At 43.6% G+C, this 19,979-nt stretch overlaps 1 protein-coding gene across 4 annotated transcripts; it reads right to left on the reverse strand.

Annotated features, from left to right (window-relative positions):
• On the reverse strand, positions 16,126–19,552 carry LOC8057629 (actin cytoskeleton-regulatory complex protein PAN1). 4 transcript variants are annotated; one of them, XR_002453548.1, is made up of 4 exons: positions 17,967–18,519; positions 17,863–17,892; positions 16,446–17,455; positions 16,126–16,367 (listed from the first exon to the last, which is right to left on the reverse strand). XR_002453548.1 is itself a non-coding variant. In XM_021461646.1 (2 exons), exons 1-2 carry the CDS (start codon positions 19,227–19,229, stop codon positions 16,337–16,339), a joined length of 372 nt encoding a protein of 123 aa, XP_021317321.1. In that variant the 5' UTR covers positions 19,230–19,552; the 3' UTR covers positions 16,126–16,336. The 4 variants fall into 4 exon arrangements, 2 of the variants coding, with proteins under 2 accessions (XP_021317321.1, XP_021317320.1); XR_002453549.1 differs by lacking the exon at positions 16,446–17,455; XM_021461646.1 differs by lacking the exons at positions 16,446–17,455; positions 17,863–17,892; positions 17,967–18,519 and adding an exon at positions 18,889–19,552.

Genomic DNA, 19,979 nt, shown 5'->3' on the forward strand with positions numbered 1-19,979 from the left:
TCAATATCTTGATGTTTAGTATCGTCTACATAGTGTTCATGCTTGGTTCACACAAGCACATATATTATGTCACCAATATTTTGATTATTACTATTTTTTGGATTAAATTCCTATTGAGAATGCCTAATTATCTAAAATAAGTCATGTCATTCTGTTTGCAAGATACGGGCACATGCATTTTGTAAGATTCAAACCCGAGAGCTTCAACTACCCCGCCAAATGGTTGATGGCACATGTGTGTTTTCTTTTGTGCTGGCATACGCCTTGTTTAGTTCACCCCAAAAAGCAAAATCTTTTCAAGATTTCCCGTCACATCGAATCTTACGCCATATGCATGGAGTATTAAATATAGACGAAAATAAAAACTAATTGCACAGTTTACCTGTAAATCACGAGATGAATCTTTAAGGCCTAGTTACTCTATGATTAGATAATGTTTGTCAAATAAAAACGAAAGTGCTACAGTTCCAAAAACTTTTCAGTTTTCGGAACTAAACAAGGCCTTTATCACAGAGAAATCAGCAATTTCTGATGACGCATCATGTGGTGACCAAACCTGTATCCAAATAGGGCCATTACCATCCGCTAGTGCAAAAAAGATTTTTTAAGACGTCTCTTATTTCTTGCAAGGACGGTTTGTATCTCCAGGAGTACTGTAGCTTATATATAAACTGCCCCTCGAAATACATTTTTAGGTGCGGTTCTGATCTATTTTCAAGGGCGATCGGCTTAAAGGAACTGGTGTCAACCGTCTATGAAAATAGGTGATTACTATGGGTGGTTGACTTAAGCCAACTGTGAACAAAAATTGATCTTTAAAGGTGGTTGACTCTCTTAAAAATAATTAGAACCCAAATAAATTCATAACATTTATAAATGAAGTCGGGTGAAGACAAAATTTATATCAAAATTATAGAGCTCGGCGTGATCTAAAACTTTGTAGGTGATGAAGTTTTTATTTGATACTGTTAGGGGCTCTATAAAGTTCTGGGATTTTGATTTTGAATTTTTGAATTTTTTGAATGACCTTGGATGGAGACACGTTGTATATCAAATAGTGCTCAACAAGATCTAAACTTTGTAATTAAAAGTTCCCATTTAAGATTAAATATTGATTACAAGATTCATAAAATATTAGTATGAACAGGTAGCATCATATAAATAGTCAACAGAGGTTGTGGGTTTGAACTTTTTAGAAGTATCGAAAATGAAATCCTTGGAGTGGTGGCTGGTCTTCCGGGTTTCCATCCTCATTAAAAATATCTTATTTTTATGACTTCTAAATGATTTTTTCAACAATCTAAAAATTATTTCTAGGGATGCTTAACTTAAGTCAACAGACCCTGAAAATCAATTTGTATGGATGTTTTTAAAACTGGCTCTAAAAATAATTTATTTTTACAATCAATAGCATGGCAACAATTTGCTACCTGAAACTAAAAATATGTTTGTGTACTAGTGATCCTTGTATAAGCATGTTAACGATTCCAATAGAAGTACATTCTTATAGAAGCTTCGGTGGAAACAATGTCCTCAAGCACCCCTACAAAATAAATAATATTTAAAATATTTTTAAATGAGTTGAAAGCTTCTAATATGGCACATTTGAACCCCGTAAATGATATCAAATGTTGCAACCACAAAGTTGTAGATATATGTTGCTTCAGTGTCGATAATACTAGGTTCAGTATAGGCATGTTGTTTTGAAATTGAAACTCTTGAATTTCAGTATTTCATAAATGAAAACAAGCATTTGTGGACTCTAAACTATCTCAAATACAAATGTTAGTATACAACTACAATGTTATAGTTCATGATAAGAGTGTCAACTACAAAATTATAGATCGTTGTCAAACTGTAGAATTTTAAAATAATATTTGTTTCCATCCGACTTTTCTTGGAAATATTATGAACTTTATGACTCCCTAGCCCATCCAATAGAAATAGGTGAAATTTTACAGTGCTTGGAAAAAATTAGAGCTATCCATTTGGATAGATCTAGTGGCTGTAAATTAAGAAGAACCAATATAGAGGAACATATATCACTATGTAAAAAAAGGAAATCACAGACGCGCGATTGCATAAGTGGAAGTTAACACGCGTCTGTAATAGATCGTTACAGACGCCTGTTACTGTTGCGGTGTTAAAACGCGTCTGTGATTCGTCTTATTACAGACGTGCGCCATGTATGAGCGTCTGTAGTTTAGTACAGACGCTTATTGTCAACACTCGTCTGTAACTATTCCTCTAGGTGATTCTAGCTGGGCCGTTTGGTCGTCCGAAAATTGGCCTGTTAAGCCTCCAGAATGTGGCTCGACAATATTAATTGGGCTGTTTTAATTTCTTTTGGGAAGAAAGTCATCTTTTTTAAGGTTTTGCCGCAAAAGACGTACGTGCATGTTTTAACAATATGTAGACTAGCAAATTTTCTCAATAAATTAACTTCATACAAACAGATAGAGGAAAAAGGCACCCAAAGATTTGGATGGCTACTGTTGAAGACGATACAATAAATCAACAATAAGTATAAAACCACGTATATGAAAAGCTCTCGCTAAACTTGTCCATATATATTTTAAATTACTAACAACTTGGCATAAAAGGCCACATGCACAATTTTACTAAATGTGCTCCACATCGTATACATGCCTTCATGGGTGACTGGCACAAATAATAACCTTGATGCATATGACATGAATATCATGCAACGAAAAAATGAAAGACTTAAACCATCAAAAGTGATACTAACCAAGCACCGTAACATGTCGTTACAACCATTAAGTTCGAACTAACAATCACACATAGTTCATCACAATAGACTTACATAACTAGAATATAAATAGAAAGGAGTCCAAGGTCCATACATAAATATCTTCGATAAAAGAGACGATCACAAAAGTTCTCCCCCTGTGGCGTCAAGCGCCAAAAAAGAAATATGTCGGCAAAGAACACGCCTCACTTGTCATCAGCAACATTGTCGTCCTCTTGGGTCCCATCGGTATCCTGGTTGCCAAAGTCCGAAGGGCCGCTGGCGGGGAAGAGAGTGTCGAACGCAGGGTCGAAGAAGTAACTTGCTAACCCATAGGTAGCATCAGCCCATCCAGAGGACGAGCTGACAGCTACACCCTGGTGTGCACCGGACGAGGACTGGGGCTGCTCAGACGTCTGAAAAGACTGGGGCTGCACAAAAGATTGCTGAAACTGTGGGTGGAACCAAGCGGGCTGTGGAGGAGCTGGAGGAAGAGAGCGAACCGGAGACAGGGGCACACCAGCCTGCACTGCTATCGCCTTTCGCTGAACCTCAGCACGGTGGAGCTCCTCCTCGACGGTGCGCTGGTGTTCTCTGTTAGCCTCATGGATGGCCATACACATCCCAAACACAGATCGAAGAGCCCTCATGACAAGACCCTGGTCGGCCTGAGTAGTAGCAGCTGCATTGGAGGTAGTGTCTGCAGAAGGCAAAGGCTCAGACTGTCGTGGCTTGCGGCCCCTCCTCGGTGCCGTCTCATCAATCCGCACAGGATGATACACCTCATGGCGCATCTCTTTGACAAACTTCTTCTTACTGACTATCTCAATCATCTTCATTATATATGGAGCATGAGAACAAGACCTTTTAGCATCCCAAGAGGTCAGCTGAATCTGCTTCAAAATGAAACCAAAAGCACTGAAGGAGTCTTCGTTATCCTCCTTGAGAGCAGCCAAGAAAGGACCCATAGTAGATAGGATTTCTGAAGCACCACCAATCTTGGGGACCACAGTTTGCCTCACCAACAATTTAATGTAGCGATAAACCTTTCTCATTTTCTTGAGGGTATAAAATTCTTCCATGGTGGCACCCGTATAGTAAGCAAAAGATATATCAATGTTACGACTAGGTGAGCAATCAAGCCATGGCTTCTCAAAGTCATCAAGGTCAAATCCAAGAATTTGAGCAAACCTAGGATAAGAAACAGAATACTTCTGACCCTATGTGCGAAAGTGCACACAACCATGGTCCGTATCTGTAGGATCCTCATACCAAACGGTTGCAAAGAATTGAGCAATGATCTCATTGTTCCATGGATATTGCATAGTCATGATGTTCTTTAAGTTGTGCCTCTCCAAAATAGCAAGAGCCTTGGTCATTTCGGGATCATCAATGCGAGCACAATAGTTCCAATCAATGCACTTCTGCTCTACCACTGGCTGAACTTTAGATCGAATAACAGAATTGTAGTAGTCCAGCTGAAAAGGAGTTGCAAACCGAGGATCAAGAATCTCAACAACATCAACCTCATCAGGACAGACAAACCTTTGAGCAAAAACTTGTCCACTATAGTTCCGGGTGTAGTCCTTTGGTTTAGGTGGGTGAACATCATAAGGGCTGCGCCGCAACGCTTCTTTAATGTACAGGTTGTCGGTCACCTGAACAAACTCAAGATTCTCATTGGGCAAATCCAAATCAGGAGCATGCTTGCGGACACGAGCCTTGCCACGACCCGCTAGCACCTTGCGTCTGCCACTCGATGTCACTGCAGCAAGCCGCTGCCCACGCTTGGGAGGTGGAGAAGCAACATCCTCATCACCACGGCAAATCCTCTTGCGAACCATACTGCAAAGAAAAGGCGTGAACGCATAAGAGATAAGGTGCAAGATATACGAAAAGGCAGGGGCAGAACCAGCGTTAATTTGTCAACTGACAACAATGACTTACAGTAAACATAATTGTTTAGATTAGTACTATAACTATAAATAAAGCAACAAAAATTAGAGCATCTTCGAGAACTTTTATTCAGTTAACTCTCTAAATCATCATTCAGAGAGTTATTTGGATAACAAAAGTGCTTCATATATCTTTGTACCCTATAGCTAAAGAGATTATTGGAGCCTTTTTATAAAAAATTGTCTTTTCCAATTATTTAGAAGGAAAATAAAGAGCCTCAAAAAATTGCACTTACAGGAACAAAACAATTTCAGAGAACTTGTTACCAATGTTCAAGTGGAAAATAAAAAGTTCAATTATGACATTACTAGAAATAATAATGGGCTTCATTATGGTACTCCCAAATAACCATGAGGCATCCATTTAGTTAAGTTGGGTAGAATTATCTATTACTTCATTGGAGGTAACAAGTGAAATACGTATTTAGTTATTAAGTCTGGAAGAAGTCCTTAACTTTTTCCTATCATATTCGATGTGATAAAAGATTTCGACTATTAAAACTTTGCATATGGGAACGGGGTTGATTTAAAGTCACTCACTTCTTGCATTGCTGCATATTTCATGAGCTGACATGTGGTATCTTTCACTGCATGGTAACAGCTGTGCTGGCTGTATTGAAAATCACAAGCTAGCTGTGTTGACCTATACCTTCTGTACATGCTGTAATAAACCAAAGCCCCCAGAGCACAACACTGCCGATCTTGTAAAATGCGTGTGGTGAACATGGATCATAATTGCCCAGCTATAAGTATGATAACTGAATTCTGCTGCGTTAGTATTTTTTGATGATTGTTACTTCACTTGTTTATTCATTAACTACTTCTGTTCAAGTGCAGATAGGCAACTGTGTGGGAGCATCAAAGCATCAAGTGTTTTTCAATTTCCTTATATCTGCAGTTATTAGTTGTTCTAATGCTGCTGGGATGACCATATATGCGAGTTATAAGATGTGGTCCTCTGTTGATTTTCAAACCTAGCATCAAACCATCACTCCGTGAGTTATTACTTATAATATATGCTAGTTTATCAGTCAATGCCGGTATAGGAGTATTACTGTGCCAGCAGCAGATGCTTAATGTGGCTGGGAGAACTGCGCTCGTCAAAGCAACACTCCCGGCGATCCCAGTCCATACCTCCATCGCGCTATGCCTGTCGCCGTGGGCAAACAACGCCATTTACAAGCTACGCAGGGCGTTCATGTGGGCAGGGGCAGACAATGTGCAGGGCGGGCGATGCAAGGTTGCCTGGCCAAGCGTCTGCAGGCCCAAGTAGCTTGGTGGTCTGGGCGTCACTGACCGCAGGCGGGTGGGAATCGCGTTGCGCGTGCGCTGGGTCTGGCAAGACCGTCTGAACGGTCGACCGCCGACAACCAAAGAGGGCGTCGTGCTAGCGCTGTTCCAGGCGGCAACTGTTTTCCACCTGGGGAACGGCCAATCAACTTTCTTCTGGACAGACCGGTGGCTAAACAGGTCTAGTATACAAACGTTGGCGCCCAATGTGTTTCAAACTGTTAAGGCAAGAAAGAGGAAGGCAACAGTGGTGGAGGCACTACATGAGTTTGCTTGGGTCCGCCACATCCAGGGAGTAATCACTATGCAGCTACTGGTTGAGTTCGCAGGTCTCTGTGACATGCTAGATCAAGTACAACTTTCCACTAAACTGGATACATTCCTATGGGGGCTCACGGCGGACAACGGTGACTCGGCTGCTTCGGCCTACGGCGCCATGTTCTTTGGCTCCTCGGCCTTGCTGGGAGCTAAGCAGCTATGGAAGACCTCTGCTCCGCGACGGATACGATGCACGGTCGCTGCTGGACAGGGGACCGGAGGTACAGGCATGGCCTGCAGGACTCCAATGACTGTGTGTGATCAGGCGCCAAAAATGATGGATCACATCCTACTGGGTTGTGTGTTTAGCCGTCAGGTGTGGCATATTTGTCTGCTAAAGCTTCAGCTGCAGGTCATCGTCGTGGCTCAAGAAAACACAATGCAGTGGTGGCTCAGGAGCAGGAAGCTGGTCCAAAGATACTTCGACATGGCTTCGACTCGTTCTTCTTCTTAGTGGGGTGGTCGCTCTGGAAAGAGCGCAATGCCCGCACGATCGATCGAAGAACTGCAGCGGTGCCTGATCTGGCTGCGTCCATCTTCAATGAGGTTGCCTGCTGGTGTGCAGCAGGGAACAGGCACCTTGGCGTTCTGCTTGCTCGGGTCTAGGCTGCTCTGTGGCCTTGAAGCAAATTTGGCTCACTATGTAATCTTGTCTAATTTGTTACCTTAACTTCTGGTTGTGTTCTGCTCTGTAACTCGGTAACCTGTTTGTTACTGGGTATTATCACTCTCTCCACTTAATGAAAATCACGCCTTCGCGTGGTCTATAAAACAATTTTGTGCAGCAGCTTATAGTTATATACTTATATCGATGAAGGAAACACAGATCTCAACCACATGAGTTCACCAAAGGACTTGCATGGAGACAAGGGATTTCAGAACATTGTGAGATTTTTTGAGTGCCCTTATCCAATTTCTAGAGTGCTGTTGCGATACTCGAACACTGGCAAGTTGCAAGATAATTCAGGGTCAAAGCTTCTTTAGAGGTAATAATGACGTGTACATAAGTAGAGTTAAGTCCATTTTTTAAAGGTGTTAGAAAAGGGTGCTTGGAAAAATAAAAATAGCTCACAATAGCTCATAAGCCGTTGTGAGCTTTAACAAATAAGCACTTAGATTTACATATGACACGATGGTTTGGTTCTATAATGTATATATGTAGCATGTACACCCAATTTTAAATAGTAGCCACTAGCGCAAACCCTAGCCGATGGATTTTGCAAAGAAAAAGACTTGGGGTTGCAAAGCAACAACAGATCGGGAATAATTAAACACTAAATTATGAGGGGGCAAAAGGAATCGACCAAAAGCGAAAAACATGCGCAGATCGGACAAAAAGAACTCACCTTGAAAAGGACCGTCACGTGTTGGAGAAAAAGGACCAGCGAGATTTGGAAAGCACTTGGATTGTCGCTGTCGGGCGGAGCTGGTCCGAGCGCTGCAGATGATGGGGATGTGTCTGTCGACCTCGCTGGCCCGGGCGAGCTCGCAGTAGGGCACGACGGCGCAGCCTAGATGGAGGGGCTCCAGTAGCTGCCGCGAGTGGGAAACGCACGGCTAGGAGGGCGCGCATGCTACCACACACGCACGGAAACGCATGGAGGGGCAGCGAGGGGGCAGGGAGGCAGGCAATGTTGGCGAGATGCAGGGGAGGCGGGCGGTGCACTTCTGGGACGGCTACGCGGCTGAGTTCATTCGCCGCACGGCGTAGAGGGTCGCGCGGCCCGTCGGAGGGGGGGTGGGAACAGATAATGTTCTTTTTTCCCCTAAAAAACGGCAAATGCAAGTGGGGGTGGACGCGCGAGGAAAGATCGAGGTAGGGCGAATGAATTACTACCTTGGCCATGGAATATATCCAGCCGAGGGTCCTCTGTCTTGAACCACGATTGAGGAAAAAATCCAGTTGAGACGGCACTATTTCCAACCTGCAGTCCTCTATCTTCAACTAAACTGATAGCTCCAATTTGCTGTTGTGGTGGCACTGTGAAGCTTCACCAAAAGATCGTGAACAAGATAGATGAAACTTCAAGACTCTTCGTCGAATTGGGTAGAGACTGTGAGGGTTGTCTTCATTGCGGGGGATGTAGAAGGCTGGTGTGCTCGATGACAGGGGCGGCCATGCATGTGTTTTTAATTTCGTAAAAAGTCTATATTAGTACTCAATGCATGTGTCTAAATATTGAATGTGACCGGCAGTAAACTTTAACAAGAGCAACCAAATAGGGATGCATGGAATACAAAAATATACTATTTACATGTAGTAGAGAATAATTTACTATACAAATCTTTTGAGCCTAATTACTCCACGATTGGACAATAATTATCAAATAAAACAAAAATGCTACAGTGTATTTTCAGTTTTAACACCCCTAACCAAACACCCCTACATCCATTATTTTGTTGTTAACTATTTTTCTATTTTATATTTTGTGACATTCTTCATCCATTTTACTAATATTTAATTATTTACATTTTTTAAAAGATTAAGTTGGTACATCATTACTCTTTTAATTTATTCACTAATTATATATTTTCATAATTAATGTTTCTGCAACACTTTTTATTCTACCCATTTCTTGATTTGTTTTCTATAAAAGTTCCACAAGCCTAAATACATAAACTCTCTTCGCACTATTTTTTGTAATGTCTTTCACAGGCAATTTCACTTATATTTGTTTATTTATGTTTAAAGACTATGTAAACACGTATTTTAAAAGTATCTTTTACTTTTGTAAAATTATTTAAGGTACGTTAAGCAACACTTTCTAATCTCATTTTGTTTCTTTGATTTTCTTATAAGTAATTACTTTCAAAAACAAAATATTAATCGATATTATTTTCTTTAAGCTATGTTGGCATTTTTTAAGCTAAGCTATGACGACATACACAATTATTAATGTCATGGCAACAGGACAGGTGCACCTTCTATACTACTTGATGCTCAACCATATATAGCTTGCGACTAAGTAGTGAATACTAGTATTGCGCGACTTAATTGCTTTTACCAAATACACGTATACATATACCAACAGAGAGTCTGTGAGTCATCCACCCTATCAACAAACCGTCTGCATTCTAATTCAAAAACTGACAGGACTGACACACATTGAAATTCAAATAATACACCAGTTCATTTGCACATATGCCAAACACCATAAACAAAGATTGTCAGCAGTCCAATACAACACAAATCACAATACTCCAGTTCTTACATATATCCCATCTTAGCCACAACCTGGCCTGCTAGGAGTTATTGCATTAATGCATCATCGCTCATATGCAATTCACATATAAAGCACTACTCCTAATTGGTTGCAGAGGTGGCTCAACAATTCAAAAGTTGTACCCATTATCCGGTACTTAACCAAGAACAACACGAAGGACAATTGGTCAAAATGCACCTACTAACTTGTCCTTCTTCCTGCCATCGGCTGCTACTCATCCGACTGGAAATCTGCATTTTGTCAAGGCCTAATGAGCACCCAAAACAACTAAATCAGTTGACTACATAATGACCAACGGAATTGGTTTCACTTACCTGTCTTCCCAAGCAGACCTAGGCCGTAAGTAATCCAATCCCTCACTTGTTCCATATCATTTGGGTCACTTAATGCCATTGCTGTCACTTTACTTAAAGGGCCAAGGTCTGGTGCTTGCCTACGCCTCCCCGCACGATGCTTTCCCTCCAGCCCACGCACGTAGTTGTGCAGTGCAAACAAAACCAGAATTATCTGTGTTTGTTTAGTTCCTGGATAGTGCGGTATGCTTTTGAGCATCCTCCACTTTGATTTTGCGACCCCAAAAGACCTTTCAATAACACTGCGCAACCCCGCATGGTGCCGGTTGAACAACTCCTCCGCGTCTTGCGGACCAAGATTCTTGAAGTCCTTGGCCCGAAACCTCTTCTGCGGATACGGCGGCATGTAGCCCGACCCAAGTGCATACCCAGAATCCACCAAGTAGTACCGTCCTGCATACACAAAAATTCCCAATCAGTAAGCAAATGCAGAACACAAAACCATTACATTACTACACCCAACGCAACAACTAAGGTAGCCATACCGTCTGGTGGGATGGGGAAAGCGGGATCCTCCTCTGCCTTCTTTTTCACGCGCATGTCATGCGCCGAACCCTCTGTCCCCGCGCCAATGTAGGTGAACATCATGTTGAAGTCACAAATAGCAACAACATTTTGGGTAGTCACACCATATCTATTTATGTGGTCCAAACGAACTCCATCATCAACTGACACTAATATGTGAGTTCCATCCATAGCTCCTATGCAGCCATCAAAAAAGGGTGTGTACTCTAACAACTCATGTGGGACTTCACCATAATTGTAGTCCCTTGGCCTAATCACATCATTTGCAAACCCAGTCATGGCATTCAGAACTACCTTAAAAATTTTGGAACATGAGCCCAATCCCCTCATGAACCTTTCATTCATTTGCCTCTGACATTGATTCGTCCCACATGCCCAAAGAAATAGGCCTAATGCTTCACGTGAATCAATGTTTCTAGTGGATGATAGACCATACCAAGTCGTTAATAAGCTATGCAACCGTTCAAAGTTCTCAGGCAGCATGTGAAAGTTGTTATAGCACCAACGCTGATTTTGCAACACGTTGTGCACCCATTGTCGACCGGTGATGTTCGGCTGACCCAACTGTCGGCTGACTTGTGGGTGTGCTTGCATCGTGGCCCAGTAACAATATGCTACACCCGTTCCTACTGTCACCATCTCGTTGAAACTATTCTCACTAGAATTATCACTGTCCTCACTTTGGTCCATGACAACACCACCCTACATCAGACAGTACGCATTGAAATATTACATACGGAAACACTGCTACATGAACAAATGAAACAAGGAGAAGCATAACAGGAACAAAATATGAAGACATCAAAAGAAAGTGCAGTGCAAGGCAAATATTACCACAATTAAACATACCACCAATATGCAGTTCTATTATCTAGTGTTGCCACTGAACCTAGAACACAAATTAAAAATGCCACTATACGTACCTTACAAATCGAAGAGATACCCACGATTCACGCAGTCCGTAACAAGTGCACGACCATACAGTGTTGTCCACAGCAAGACCCTGCACTCATTGCAATTAAGCAGGTCAGCCGTAGATATTGTACCAAAGCACAAGCAAATTACATTATCAAAAACACAAAAACCACAGAAATCAGTTATGAAATTGACCATAACATACAACAAAATTATAGAGCAAAGCAAAACTGCTTTGCACAAGTAGCTCAGTGAAAAAAAATTACAGCCTCAAGTCAGCCCATAGGGCAGTACATGCATGTAGCCGAAAAAACACAAATCAATACAAGATGCAAACAAGCGCAAATGGAAAACGATACAAGACATGGAAATGTCATCCGAGGTGTGCACAACACAAATGGAAAACGATACAAGACATGGAAATGTCATCCGGTGTGCACTGCACTGAATGAGGCACCCGGTCACTACTTGGGGTTCCCATTGACATGCCATGCGAGCCATGCATGACGCTCTTGTGCATTCACCGTACAATGCTTCAAGTAGATCCAGGAACTTTGGTGCCTTTCCACGTGTTGGAACTGGTGAGCTTGGATCCTGGAAACAAATCGAACAGTACTATAAGTACTTCCTGTGTACAAGACATGGGAGTATGGAACCAAACTATGTAGAGCTGAAAATGTGAGCGCACGTACCTCTCCCTGAGGCTGGGAACCGTACTGTGTGTCCCAATACTCAGGTTCTGCAGCAATGTCACCTGTGTGTGGTTCCCTACCGAGACCAGTGGCTGTCTGGCTTGCTTTCCATTTGACATATGTGCTTTTTAGGGCATAGAGTTTGTTGTTGATTGCTTCTTATCATAGTGAGGGAAGTAGGTGTAAACGTTGGACCACCCAATATTAGTCAGCCCAAGATAACTGAAGTTCAATTTGTCCTTCTCTTGAAGGCACAATGTCAACAAGAGCCTTGTCTCGTCATCATTCCACTGTGCGCGTGACATCTGTCGGAACATGCAAGTGCTAATATAGATTGGGGCTATGCAAAATGAGGGCACTGAACCAAGCATAGGAACATGAACAAAGTAAAAGGCATTGTGTAGTGACCAAGAGAGTATATACTTGCCTTCCTTACGCGTTTGATGAGCCGGGGACGCAGCTTGTATCGTGCAGCTTTCGGCGGTGAGCTGGAAGCTGTCGACGAAGGTGCCAGTCTAGGGAATTCGGTAGGAGACCTGCAATACAAAAAACAATGAATTAGGTATGTTTTGTCCATTGCAGTTTGGAATGCAGTGTCGTGCTAAATTCATAATGGCATCCATCTGTTTTGATAGGGTGGATAGAAGAGTTCATGAAGCGGACTACATATGATTTGCAAATAAAATGGGCTTCACTGAGCTTAGCCTTTGTGCTGCCTCGCCTCGGAGTGTCAGCAGACTGCTCGTCATTGAAATGTGACAACTTAAAACGAAATCATGAACAATGATGGGGATTGAAGATACAAGAGTGCAGGCCTTTTGTGCTTCGCAAACCCTAACCGTTACCTGAAACAAGCACACTAGGAACAGCCATGGGCTCCACACCATACCCTAAACGCTACACCGAGGCACAGAGCGCAAATCCTCCCACTCCCCAAAATAGGAACTCTAACCATGGATTTGTCCAGTTCAAGTAACCAAAACCCTAGAAACAGAATGGTACATGGAAAGGGGATGAGGAAACGAATCGGGGGCGTACTGGAGAAGTTGAAGGAGCGCCGGAGAAGTTGGAGGAGCTCGTGCTCCGACCACCGCGGAGTCTCCGAGGCGACGACGCATACGGGCGCCGGGGATGGGTGAGTGCTAGGGGGTTGACGGACGAGAGGCGACCGTTGATAGCGTACGGGTTTGGTTCGGCAGCGAGGGGGGAGGGGGGCACGGTCAACTCAAAAATAAAAATAGCTCACAATAGTTCATTAAGCCATTGTAGCTTCAACAAATAAGCACTTAGATTTACATATGCACATGGTTCGATTTGTATATAGGTAGCATGTACACCCATTTTAACTACTTGAGTCTGCCACTAGCATCAGATCAGGACTAGTTAATTAAGCTCTAAATTAGGAACGGGCCAGAGGAATCGACCAGAAGCAAAGATCATGCGCACATCGGACAAAAAGTAATCACCTCGAGAAGGACCTTGGAAGGGGACCAGCGGGATTTGGAAGGCACTTGGCTTTATTGTCGCTGTCGGGCGGAGCTGGTCCAGGCGCTGCAGATGATGGGGACGAGAGCCGATACCTTGCTGGTCCGAGCGAGCTCGCAGTAGGGCATGCCGCTGCGCCTGGATGGAGTGGCAAGTCGCTGCCGCGAGTGGGCGGCTAGAGGGCGCGCGATCTGGCACGCACTCAAAGCAGCCACGGGGGGAAGAAGCGAGAGGGCAGGGGGGAAGAAGCCGCACGGCTCGCGGCCGGTCGGTGGGAGGGTGGGACGATTAATGTTTTTTAAAAAAATCACAAATACCAGTGATGGAGGTGAAAATTCCAGGACGGGGTGCTCTGGACGCGCGAAGCAGGGCGAGTGAATTTCCAGCTCGGACACGAAATATATGCAGCCGAGGGTCCTCTGTCTTCAACTACGGCCTTGTTTACACTTCACTCAAAAATCAAAAATTTTTCAAGATTCTCCGTCACATCAAATTTTACGGCACATGCATTTTAGCATTAAATATAGATGACAATAAAAATCTAATTACACAGTTTGTCTTTTAAAGTCTATTTACTCCGGTGGATTTATGTCCTGACATGATTCGAGATGCTGTGCATGGCTCGAGCGCTGCAGTGTTGGTGGGAGCCACCACAAAATAGAAAAGAGTAAAAATTACGGTCTGCACAAAGGATACAGTAACTCCACTCAATCAATTTTTTATTAGCTTGGTTCGAACCGGTAGCTGTGGTTTGGCTAGTTTTAGGCCTGGTTTACTTCCAAAAAAATTTACAAAATAGGAATAGTGACATTTTCGTTTGTATGTGACAAATATTGTCCAATTATAGACTAACTAGGCTCAAAAGATTCGTCTCGTCAATTCTGACCAAACTGTGCAATTAGTTTTTATTTTCATCTATATTTAATACTTCATGCATACGTCTAAAGATTCGATGTGACGGAGAATCTAAAGAGTTTTACAAAATTTTTGGAAACTAAATAAGGCCTAGCAGGACACTTTAAAAAATACCAGCTACCAACTGCGTCACTGTGGAGGGTCCACCGAGCGCAAGCCAGCTGCCCGCCAATGCGCGCCATAGTCAACGGATTTGACGTCCCAGGGCAGGCGTGCGCAGGTCTGCTGCAGCATTGAAGGCGGCACGCGATTGCATCCAAAGGCGTGCTGCTGATCGACGGCCGGCCCTGCTACACATGTGCGCGCGCGCGGCGCTGCCTACAACGTTTTGGATTCTTGTCCGGTGCAAGCATGCATGCGTGGTCTTATTGCGACAGTACAAGCTTATCTTAAGCTGCTTCTAAATTCTAATCCACAGAAAGATGTTGTCTGGTTTTTGTTTGCTTCAATCCAAAGTTGTCTCTGTACTTGCCTGCTTAAGTGTGAGTAGAGGTGCATCAACTATTCCTTTGTCTTTATTGTGTTGTGGCAAAGAAGATCATGATGGCTCACGAATAGAGGTGTGAATAATGGTGGTAGGTGGCGGTTGAAGCACTTGTGATCCAAGGGCCCAAGCTGGCCCCACCATGCTCAGCCAGGTAAGCTGCCTTGCTACCACCTTGGGCTCTCGGATGGAAAAAATGCTTTGGGATGGGGCTGCAGATGAGTGCAAGTGCACAGCGAGCCGACCGTCATGGACGTCCGTCCGCATGAGCACGTTTGGTTCCCGAGCAGGTTCATGGGCCCCTCGCCATTCCCTTCCAAGCTAGCCACCCCACTTTCTCTGCTCCGTCCGTCTCTCTCTACTCATTGCTGAAGAAAAGAAAAATCCAGTGATGATTCTAGTGTGAATAAATATAAATGGAAAATCACTAATTGCTGAAGAAAAGAAAAATCCAGGAGGGGGAGTACTAGCGGCACTGCGGGCGGCACAGTGATGGTGGGATTGGCCGAATGGAGGAAGAAGCTCGCGGAGAAAAATACAAAGTCGGCACTGCACACTCGCTCGCTCGTCGCCTTCCAGGAATCTTCTTGCGCAGTCACCTCCTCCTACCCGTGCGAAAGGAACACACACCCACCACACCACACCACAGGTGCTGCTGTTGCTGTGCAGGCTACTGTTCCTATCTGCATGCATCAGCTGACCCACCACACCACACCACATGCCGAGCTGCACCGACAGCACGGGGCCACCTTTGGTTCCCGAGCCGTCTCAGAACGGTGTGCTGTGACCTTCCGTGTGCTGTGCTGTGATCTGCAGGTCAGGAGCAGATCTTGTTGAGCACAGCGAGCGGATGGAGTCGGGTGTCCAGAGTCGGGTGGCTCCAGCCTCCCACAGGAACGCTCCCATTCGAACGGTCAAGAGACAAGAGCGGCCATGGCCGAGAGCTCGGATCTCAACCACACTGCCAGGTGCCGTCGCCCGTCGCCATGGACCATTAGAGCAAGGCCAATAAGCTTGGCTATAAGCCAAGTCCATGTCATCTTGAGCCAATTTAAGAGACAAGTGATACAATAACTTGGCTGTTAGTTTGGCTGCACAATAAATACTCGTATATTAAAGTCACTGTAGTGCATCTAGGACATGGTGATCAACACTAAACACATCTATGTAGCCACTCGTGTTGCTGGCTAACATTCACAGTCCATGGGCATATTCACAAGTAAATCAAACATATTATCGACTGAAGCAATAAGCATTAATATTGTTCCTTGGTAAAATATAATGGCTGTTACATCAAGTTCACAGCATAAGATAGACCAAAGGGGGCACACAAATTTAAAAGCTTAAGGCTACTACCATGAGCAACTAACTATTACACTAATGACTTGGAAATATATCTAGCATCCAGAGTCTCAATTTATTTAGCCATATCTAGCATTCAGGAAGAACCCCCAACAGGAACCTGTAAAAAATTGACAAGTATATTAATGATTGGTACGACAGATAATAATAAACCTTATGAAATGTTATTATATCTTACATTTTAAAGAAAGAGGATATTGCACACACAACTAGTTATTTCTCCTATTGGCAAACTTTTGCCAAATATGCTCAATTAAGTCTTTTTTCAGTTGAGGTGCTTCTCCATCTGAGGTGCTTTTATTGACTTCACAAAGGCTGCCCATTCTGGGTATATTCCATCAGCAAGATAGTAGCCTGTGTTATACTGCCTCCCATTAACAGAAAACTGAACTTGAGGTGCTTGACCTTTCAATGCTTCAATGAATAATGGGGACTGATTCAGCACATTGATGTCATTATTAGAACCAGGCACACCAAAGAAAGCATGCCATATCCTGAGATCCTTATCAGCAACTGCTTCCAGGATAATCGTTGGGACTCCATAGTCGCCACGGGTAAATTGCCCCTTCCAAGCCACAGGACAATTTTCCCACCTCCAATGCATGCAATCGATGCTTCCCAACATGCCTGGAAAGCCACGAGACTCATTGACTTGAAGTAGACGCTGCACATCTTCAACTCTGGGAGCACGCATATACTCCCCTGAGAACACCTCAATCACACCTTGTGCAAACTTGTCTAAGCACTCCAATGCAGTGCTCTTCCCAATCTTCAGGTACTCATCAAGGGCATCAGCAGGTGTGCCATATGCAAGCATGCGAATTGCCGATGTGCACTTCTGCAGAGGCGAGAGCCCTTGGCGATTTGCACAATCTGCCCTCAGAGTGAAGTATGGAGACCATTCACTCAGGGCATTGACGATGCGCAAGAAGAGATGCTTTGTCATCCTAAATCTAGTACGGAACATTCTTTCAGGGTAGAGGGGATTTTCAGCAAAGTAGTCAGTTACAAGACGTTGGTGAGCACCTTCATGGTCCCTTTGGATACACTTCCTTGGACCACTTAGGCGATGAGAAGGTCCTGAGTTGTAGGTGTCTAGCAGCTGTTTAGCAATGGATCCTAGGATATTTTGTTGGGCAATATACTCTTCCCATAAAATTGGCTGGATCTAGTTCATCAGAATCATCACTAGAATAGGAAGAAGATGAGTCAGACATAGCTAGTTTGGGAGAGTTGTTTGAGATGGAAAGAAGATGAGTTTCAGATGAGAGGAGAGGAGAGGAGAGGAGAGAACAATATATATAGATGGAATAGGAAGCTGATTTACTACTATTGACTGCATGATTATTAGCAGTACTAATTTATATGCATAAGAATAGGAAGCTGATTACTACGTTTGACTGCATGATTATTAGCAGTACTAATTTATATGCATAAGAATAGGAAGCTGATTACTACGTTTGACTGCATGATTATCAGCAGTACCAACTCCATGATTACCAGGAGTACTAATTGCATGTTGACTACACGTTGATACTTATATATGTGGAAAAACAACAAAAAAGGTCTGAAATAGCAGTTCATAGGATTAATACCTGATTCTCTTTAAGAGCAACCATTTGCATCTGTAAAAAGAAAAAACATCAGTAAAGTACAACAAAAATTATGTAACAAAAATATCAGTTTTTAGAATTAATACCTGATTCAGATTTGCCAAATAAGCTCTCTCTTACACATTTCATAAATGCCAAGTGCTCAGCTCTGACATCATCAGGCATTGCACTTGTATCTTTCATACTTAGTGCTCTGTAAGTCTCCAGCATAGCCGATTTAGCATTTTCTTTGGCAGCGAGGTGATTAAGTCTAGATGATTCAAGCTTCTCTCTTGAAACATGTTTCTGGGTTTCCAACATCTTTTCTCGACTTTCATTTGTGCCCTGAAGTTTTGTAAGCTGCTGTAGGACATCATCCATCTGTAAATACATATAATGCAACTCACCAAGCGCACTTCCTCTGGCTTCGTATATTTTAGCCGTATGTCAGTCCTACTAGCACCATTTGCATTATCCTCATCATTGTCTAAATTAATCAAGGGCCGGCGTCGCCGATGAGATTCAGAAGCTAACATTGTTGGGCTCCCTTTCCCTCTATTTCCATCAAATAAATGTGGTGGGGTCGGCTGGGGAAGTGACTGACTCCATGGGTGATTGAAATAGCTGAGGAAACCACCAGGTGGGCGATTATCCAAACCCCTGCAACTAGATAAATAAATCCATATGACTAATTGACTAAAACAACTCTAAAAGGGACGAAGTCAACTAAAACCAGTATATTAGGACAATGGCATTTTATTGCATTGAATTTTCATATAAAATTAAAGTAGTCCATACAGGCGTACTAGTAACGATTAGTGTAGCTTACTAGAATGAATGAACAAGTATATGCAGTTCATACAGGCATACTAAAACTAGAATACTGCAGTACTAGAATGAACGAACATGTACAGTATATGCATTACAGAGACTAGCGTACTAGTAACGAGAGGAACTCCTAACTTTCCACTAATCCATCTTATATGAAAAATAAAAGATTAAAAAATGTGTGCTGCGGGAGGTACTTGCCATTCCTTTGGATCAGAGTCGATGTCGTCTTTCTGGACCGATTGGGAAGACGACGCAGTGGCACCACCACCACAGCTAGGTGCAGGCCACCACGACATACCTTGCTGGGGCACCGGCGGGCCGCACCACCAAGGGCTGGGAGCTGCAGACCCCATCGTGGTGTTTATGGAAGCTGGTGGCGTAGGAAAACACCCAGGCCCGGAGAGGAAATCTGAGGCGGACGGAGAGGAAATCTGAGGCGGCGGCGCCATCTCTCTTGGTCGTGCCGCGGGCATCATGGGGACGGACGGAGAGGAAATCTGAGGCGGCGACGCCATCTCTCTTTTCGACCGGCGAGACATCTGATTCAGGCTAGGGTTACGACAGATGGAAAATCATAGAATAAATTGTAGAGAAACTTAAATAGTCATTGAAAGGAGAAGATTTGGAGCCTGGTGGAGAGGATTTGGCGCCTGGTGGAGAGGAATTGGCGCGAAGGAGAAATTGTCGCGGGCTGAGCGCGCGCTTGAGGAAAATCGCGGTGGGGAAAGCGGGCAAGGCACAGGGGATCGAGAAAAGAAGGAAGGGACCCACAGGCCGCCTCTGTAATCGCCGAGTTCGGCGCTAAACCGGCTCTGCCGTCTTGTTACTCGCGGGCTGGAGCTAGGCGCTGGATGTGACGCCAAGCTTGTTCTCTCCCTTCTTTTCTCTCTCATCCACATAGGATTTTGCTGAGCTGTCTTGGCTATAAGCCAAGCTGACATGGCTTATTGTACCTGCTCTCTACTCTCACAGAGAGTCGCGCGTCGCAGAAAATTCAATCATGAGCCCCAGTTGTGCCCATAAAAAGAAGGCTAGTCCATATGCTTGGGTTTTTGAACATGAAAATCCTGGTTAGGATGCTGCAGGTATATAAAGCAAAAGGTCATTAGCAGCAGCAATAGGGGATGTGTGAAATGCTGAACAAATAGTAGTCATTATGTAAAGGTGCCACCGATTTCTCTAAAGCTAACACATAGGAAACTACGTACTACTCAGATCTTCTGTAAAACTAATACCTTGTATAAACCACTCAGATTTTCTATTACGATGGGATGACAGTTATCAATTAA

Source organism: Sorghum bicolor, chromosome 5 (assembly GCF_000003195.3).
Source record: "Sorghum bicolor cultivar BTx623 chromosome 5, Sorghum_bicolor_NCBIv3, whole genome shotgun sequence".
NCBI lineage: Eukaryota > Viridiplantae > Streptophyta > Magnoliopsida > Poales > Poaceae > Sorghum > Sorghum bicolor.